We start from the raw sequence: 7,500 nt of genomic DNA on the forward strand, positions 1-7,500 counted from the left end.
ACAGATGTATTTGCTTGTGCGTTGTTTAATAGCGCGATGAGCGATGCTCTTCAAGTCTCGACATTTAACGATTTTTTGCAGTTCCAAGATAATGAGATATTTAGAAGGTGCACTGAGAATGCTCCCATATTTTGTCATAGCATATCTGCTATATCTACAAAGTCATTCTCCTCTCCTTTTTTAAGGTTCTAACAAAAAAGGACTGAAAAAATATATTCTCGCAGCAAATCTACATTGAAGGTAAAAATCCCTCGGGAGAGCGGAAATCAAGCATAAGACGACTGTCACGGCCAGGTGATAAAAATAATATTCTGGGAAAACCGGAAAGCAGCAGAGTTGTAAAAATCCAATCGAAAAGGTATCGTTGCGTAACCTGGAACCTTTTCGTGGATTTTCGCGCTTTCTGTAATTGAAAAGGAGGGGCTAGGAAAGAAGAAATTTCCGAACTTACAAGGGTTTTTTTTTTGTTTATTTCAAACGTATCATTCATCTAAGTCAAATTCAGGTCAATTATACCAGAAACGACTTTGTTCTCGCCCGGCTCCAAAATCCGCGGCATATACATTCACCCAACCGGAAGCTAATTTGGGATTTCGTGAGTTTCGTGATCAACGAATGCGGAACACAAACAAACGATGAGAGATGATCAATATTACGTAAATTGTTTTGATCTGAATCGGGGTTCCGTTTTTAATTAATATGGTCGTTTAGAAGATGAATCTGTAAATATAAACCGACATCATAATAGAAGGAGCTATCGAGAGATTGGAGCTTTTGTTTGTGTCATCCAGTGTCTAGTGGCGGCGGGTTCCTTATCACAAATTTAATGCATGTCACAATACCTTGGGGTGTTGGTTAATTACGAATTTCGAACTCGGACATGGTATTATTGAAGTCCTTTACCGATAAAATTATGGGTACATCACAAACAAGATTATTCTGAGCTAAAACGACGGTCATCATCTGGGCGAGTCGTCATACACTTAAAAAAAAGTGCAGGTTGACTTTTCAAGATTAACCAAATGCAATCCGTTTCAATCTTGTCCATTTTTGTCCATCCACGGATTTGTTTGACTTTGTGTTGGTCTTAAGTTATTAGTGGTTAGTGTGATGGTCTATTCTTCTTCACAGGCTTTTTGCGTGTCGTGAAATTAACTTAAATTGCGTGACCTCGTGGCCCGCGCACTGCAATGCTGGTCTGTGCAGACTGCTTGTCACAGATACAAAATTCAAGAAAAAGCAATTCTATTCACAAGTTTCTCGCTTTTTTTGTGTCTTTAAAAATCTTCACGAATCTAGGGATAATATCTAAAACTATCGATCATTTTATCAATGTAAGCGGTCCCAAACTACTATCCCATGAATTTGTAACTATGTGGTATATTGAATCGGGAATTTCCCTGTTCGGTGCTCGTGAAAGCTGTTTAAACCGGATACACGCTGCAGATGTCATTAAGAGAGAAATGTAGCGTGCACAGATTTCTTGTTTATCCAAGAAAGAAAGCGGTATTATGCGAATATTTTCTTCGTGTTAAAAATAAGTTTTTATAGTGGCATTTTTATCAGAATGGGAGGGTCCTATCACACCTAAATTGCAGTCACACCCTTTAGCAGAAATTTTCTGAAAACGTTGAAAATTCTGTTTCATAATTTCCCGGAATTTTGGAGATGAGACTCCGTGAACACCGATTTGCATCGCACCGAAACACAATAATATAACCTTTGCTGCTGTCAGAGCTAATTCCAAAAAAAAATGTGAAAAATGCAAATCCTGGTCACAGGCTAATGTTATATTTATACACCCGTGGAGTTCACGACCAGGGTTTTCTCTAAACAATATCAAGATACATGTCAAATATGAATTTGTTTTTGCCCATTGGAAGTAATTAGGAAACTATGGCATTGATAACAGGCAGACCAATTAAATTATGATATCACAAAAATCAAGAACTCTGAAAAACCCGGCTTCCTTGTGCCAGCCAAGAGAATCTGCGCGGTAAATATAGGTTGAAATAGCGAGGATATTAATGTTTTACGTTCGCGTTGCTCTCTTTTTAGGAAATCTAACGCCCTCTCTCGAGTCCCCAAACATTGCAAAACTTGAACATTGGTCTGTAAGGCAGCGTACTGGGCTTTTAGAAACCGAATATCCAAAATCATCGGGGAAAATGAAATGAGGGTAAGTGACAATGCTATTGAAAACTGAAAGATATTGGCGCTCTAAAGGCGGTCATTCAAACTCAACTGATTGTTAAACTAGCTTTATTGCTTTGGTACCACTTCGAATTTACGGCGTTCCATCGGACATCATGAAGAGGAAGAAACACCTGCAGAGCTCAGAACTCTTGCAGTCACATTCATTCACCCATGTGCTTTTTACCCCTCTTGACAAAGTTAAATTGAATATTTTACATGTTCGGAGTTAAATAAACAGGTAATGGTGTCGTAAGAGACCACGCCTTGCCGAGCCTTTGTTATCGGCCTTGTTTTCTTCAAACTGGTATCTTGGGTTTAATTTTGCTCGATTTCTCAGAAAATATGCCATAAAATCTTCTTTGTGTAAAATAAACATTTTACGAAACAATTACACAAATGACCTACCCATTTATCATAACAAACTACAAAACAAGGAACAACAAAGTTCACTCTGTTAATGTCACCAATTTTACGCCCAAGAAATCAAATTTTCGAGACAAACTTCATGGTTTTGTTCTGTTCCGCCTTGCTTGTGTTATCAAATGTTGTTTTCATTTGAGGTCAACGTGCGTGACAAAATATTCCACTCTTTTGATTCACAAGATTGAATTACCTGGTTAAAGGTTTCCGGAAATTTGAGATAGAGGTTTGGCTTAAAACGTTAACATCTAGTTTAGTTTCTTTCCTTTCCGGCGAAATCGATTAAACTTCTTACGAGATACTGCTGTCCTCCAACTTTCCATAGAGTTCAGTGTCGTTATCCAAAACGGGAAGTTGCGTGACTTTTCCGGGACTACCGGAAGTACATTAGCATGTCTCTTTTCCAAGAATCGACGCTTTCTGACGCTTTCTCAGAAGAAAGGTAAAACCAAATATTGAATATTCCATGAATATTTTGGAGCTTAAAATAGATACATTACTACATTACAATCAAACCCTTATGCAAATTTATGACTAGGGCATATAAAATAACACAGTTTGCGGCGATTTTCAATGGGTTTTTCCCGCGAGATTTAGAATCTTTAAATAATCCCCGGGTAGGCAAAACTCTCACTTTTTCGAAACGAGCATGCAAGGAGAGTGTTTGCGACTTATAAATTCAACAATGATGGATAGTATTGATTTTGTCGGAACTTTACCACGGCAAGAGTTGGATACACAATGCTTCGGGATCCACAGCCCTTTCCAAAGCAGTGAGGTAAAAGTTTTGTAACTTACAATTTTACATGTCACCGTTTGCGAACGCCAAGGACCGTGCAGGAGATTGATTAGAGAGATGCAAAGTGCACTGAAATAGTGGTCGGAAAAGTGTCGTCAACTTTATCAATAGAACTTTTTTAAGCTTAAAGTTGTGTGTTGTAAAGTATCAGTGACTTTTTGTTCCGAGACGACGCACATGTCTTGTGACCAAATTGTGATTATTTACGGTCAAGACGCCCACATTTACGTGTTGTGTAGGCGTCTATAATTATTAACGTACAATTCTCGGAAACACGCTATGGTCGAAGCTCCAATTCCCTTGTGTTCAGTCCAGAAGCTCGAGTTTGAACCGCAGACATGGTCGATCGAATCAACGAGCTCCAATCACAGGCTTTTTTCCCAACTTTTTCATACAGTGTAAAGAAGTGCATTTATTTAACATTCAATACTTCGAGGAAACGTTTCGCTTCATATTCTCTGACCAAAGTGGCTTTGATGTCGGTTTTGAGAAAACTGATTTATGATATGGACATTATCACTGAAAGTTCGCTTTCTTTCCGAAAGTCTTAACTATATATATATCATGTATATATACATATATATCGAAATAATTTTTCCTTAATTTGCAGTAGTCAGAGTAGTGTGTTCTTCACTATTAGAACCCGTTCGATCAGTTAGTATCCCGTGCTTAGCTTAGTGAAGAGATTGTTTTATCCAACCTATTAACTATTTTAACCTTTTATTGTCGTCCTTACAATCTGTTCAACATGTACTTTTAAAAATTTGTTCTAACAGATGCCTTCCATATATAACTATGAAGCGACCGCGATCGGCTTTGGCGAGATCGGACAGCCAGTAAAAAATGACCCCTGTGTAAAAGTGGAACTCATAAAGAAGATAAAGAAAAAATGCGAAGAAAACGGAAATGAACTACCGATTATAGAAAGAAAACAGCCTGAACCCCCCAAGCCGGTAGGTTTTCTCCGTGTTTGTGTAAAGATGATGTAAATTCATTGCGAAGCGATGTGTTATTTTCAGAGATATAAGGAACTTTTCCTCTAACGGTATTGTTTTTCTTCGTTCTATCTGGCAAAACTGAAAATTTTTGTTTCTGTGGCTAATGTGAAATGTTTCAGTTTTCGACCCTCCTTTAATTGTTATCCATTCCTGAATTTCGCTTTCCAAAATTTTGGGGGATCTTTTGGAGGCTCCCCGGTTTAATTATTTTCTGGGGGAAAGAGTGAATTTCATTTGCAACGCTCGACAAAAAGAAAATCCAACCACATCATTAAAAAAAACTGCCCCTGTCGTGGAGTACTGAAAGACAGTACTCCACTGAGTAACTTCTCGCGATGCGATCGTCAACGAAAAATTCAGAAAGTTTGTATCGGGAAAATTTATTCAGCAGCGTTACCGAAACTTAAAACAAGCCACAGTAAAATAAACAACTGTAAACTGGGTAGTATGAAGGTTTGGTTTACTAGCTTAATTCTTTGAAAGTGATTGTCCAGTACGGCACTTGTTGCGCTTAGACTAAAATCTTGAACATTAAAATCTAAAATATCAAATATTCTCTCTTGGTGAACCCCTGATGTTGGCATGTTAGCTCATGTCGGATCAGTTTCGATTTCCTAGAGCAAAGGTAGCCGTTTAATTGGTGCCAAGTAGCAATAAAATCTTTGTCCCTCTAAGTCAATTAGTGTTAACTACCACCATTGCATGCGAAATAAACTAAGTAAAATCCAGCTTCAAGTTGGAAGGTATTCAACAATCGATTTCCCTTTGAAAACGTTTTTTACTCTTAGTGTTTAGACATTAACTAAGTACATTTTACTTAACGATGTGGCATCGTATTTTCTCGAAAATGGAGTCACCTCAATAGGCATTGTTTCCAGTTGTTCTTGGGACTTACATTGGTCCCAAGAAAAACAAAGAAAATGCTTATTCAAAATATGGGGGGACAAACATTTTCCGAAATGGCCAATTTAATAGGAAGACCTTAGACAGCAATGACCAGAACCAAGGTTGCTGACCAGCGGTTTTCCTTAAAACAATGATTTGCTGGGGGTGCTCAGTCTCGCGGGCTCAGAAAACAATGGTTGTGGTCATTGTTATTTAAGGTTTTTCTACTTACACCTGCTTCTTGTAAGTTGTCTTTTGGCGAAAACAGTATCAAGAAAAAAACTGAAACATGAGATGCATATTCTCGAGATTCATGGGCTAACCTGTTAGGTCGATATTTTTCTCTTTTTTTGCAGAGGGTTAAACAAGAAGACCCCGCCACCATAAAGAAGAGGAGGGAGAGAAACAAGATTGCTGCAATGAAGTGCAGGAAACGCAAGCGAGAGCGCATCATGAAATTAAAAAAAGTACGTGCTTGTTTTGCATCAAGAAAAAAGCTTTTTAACGATTCCTAAAAATAAATTGGTACGAGAGGTTTTCGAGTAAAAATATAGAATGAAAGGTTAACATTTGCATGCTAAAGTTGTCACCAAAGATTTCCAATCTCGCCCCCAGGGGTGCGATTCCTTTGGTCAGCACTGTGGGAACGAGATTGGATGATTTCACGACGTTGTTAGACCTTGTTATGCAGAGTACCGCAAAATGGTTGCGGCTAAAAATGCGTGCCGCGCGTGCAGCACGATTGTTTTTTCTCTTTTAACCAATCATGTTATTGCTTTTGGAGTTGACGTCACCGTCGTCGTTTATTAAACGCCCTATGGCGGCCAAAAATGTATTCTTTTGTTTATGTGCTAATGAGACTCACTAGACTCGCTCTCAAGCAACCTTTCTTTTGTATTTTGTCCATGCAAACGAGGCTAGTGAGGCTAATTAGCACATAAACAAAAGAATATTTTTTTGGCCGCCATTTATGCATTCAGTCTATTAGAGCACGAAAAACCTTAAATAGCAATGACCACAACCAGCGCGTGATCAGGTAAACAGGTGTGAAAAGGAAGCCATGAGGTAGTCATAATTGCGCAGTTTTCTTTTTTCGAGAGTCGTATTCGATTTCGTGGCTATGATTTCCCGAAGTTTGTCCGATGCCCTACCCCGGAACTGATCTAATCGTTGAGCGGTTGGTAATTAACAGTAGGGAGCTTAAGCACGCCCGTTTTTGAGACGCGGACGGCAACCGGAAGTGAATATTTCGCACGCCAGGATAGCGGTCTCTCCCAGATTTTTAAACTTAGGGTATCTAAGAGTGAAAAGATACTTAAAGATATAAATGTGGTTGTGTGGAGACAAGTTAAAAGGGAGAACAACTCACTTCCGGTTGCCGTCCGCGTCTCAAAAACGCGGGTGCTCAAGCTCCCTAACAACAATACGGACCCCCTAAGCAAGGACGACGACGACGGCTACGAGAACGTTGTCTAAAAGTATTATTTCCCGTTACTGTAATAATTTTGCGATTACTGCATGTCGCTCGGTTTGGAAAGCGTGAATACACTGAGAACGGTGTAGATCCACATGACCTCAAATTTGATCATTTCACGTCGTTGTCAAGACTAGAACGGCAAAGAAATGTATCAAATGTAAAACGCACGTGCAGGGCGTGCAGAACTGTTATTTTTGTTATTTAAACCCATTGTTTTTATTTTTCAACATGGCTGCTCTGACGTCAGCTGAAAACCATCTATTGTCTTTCGTTACGGAGCCAGCCATAATTAGCTGCGTTCTTGGAGCCATGCAATCAATAATGTATAATAATAATAATAATAATAATAATAATAATAATAATAATAATAATAATAATGCTGATAGATTACGTAACGAATAACAACTTCTCTCTTTTTATGTCACAGAAAACCAACGAGTGTCTAGCACAAAAGACTAGGTTGGAGATGGAAAAACGTGAACTCCAGAAAGAGTGCAAAAAACTGACGGATACTTTACTGGGGCACCAGTGCAAACTAAGAAAGAGTGTATCAAATCCGCAGACTACAACTTCGACCGCAGATTCCAAGTTTTTAAGTCTTCTGGCACAGTCCATGCCAAATATATACAATGAAATGTGGCCAATGTCCACTGACGTGAACTTTAATCAGTAGCCCGTGATATCGTGTATCTTGATTTCGGTTGCTGCTGTCAAAAAGAAACTTG

The 7,500-nt window shown here is 38.8% G+C and overlaps 1 protein-coding gene across 1 annotated transcript in view; it reads left to right on the top strand.

Annotated features, from left to right (window-relative positions):
- The first annotated feature begins 3,189 nt into the window (after positions 1-3,189).
- LOC137979375 (activating transcription factor 3-like) overlaps positions 3,190-7,500 on the top strand; it is a 6,789-nt gene continuing 2,478 nt past the window's right edge. Inside the window, exons 1-4 of the mRNA XM_068826623.1 lie at positions 3,190-3,394; positions 4,192-4,368; positions 5,655-5,765; positions 7,203-7,500. The exon at positions 7,203-7,500 is cut by the window's right edge and continues 2,478 nt beyond it. Of these exons, the coding sequence (XP_068682724.1) occupies positions 3,266-3,394; positions 4,192-4,368; positions 5,655-5,765; positions 7,203-7,448 (663 nt within the window). The 5' untranslated portion in view covers positions 3,190-3,265 and the 3' untranslated portion in view covers positions 7,449-7,500. The remainder of the gene's footprint in view (positions 3,395-4,191; positions 4,369-5,654; positions 5,766-7,202) is intronic.

The sequence above is a fragment of the Montipora foliosa genome, chromosome 1 (assembly GCF_036669935.1).
Source record: "Montipora foliosa isolate CH-2021 chromosome 1, ASM3666993v2, whole genome shotgun sequence".
Lineage (NCBI taxonomy): Eukaryota > Metazoa > Cnidaria > Anthozoa > Scleractinia > Acroporidae > Montipora > Montipora foliosa.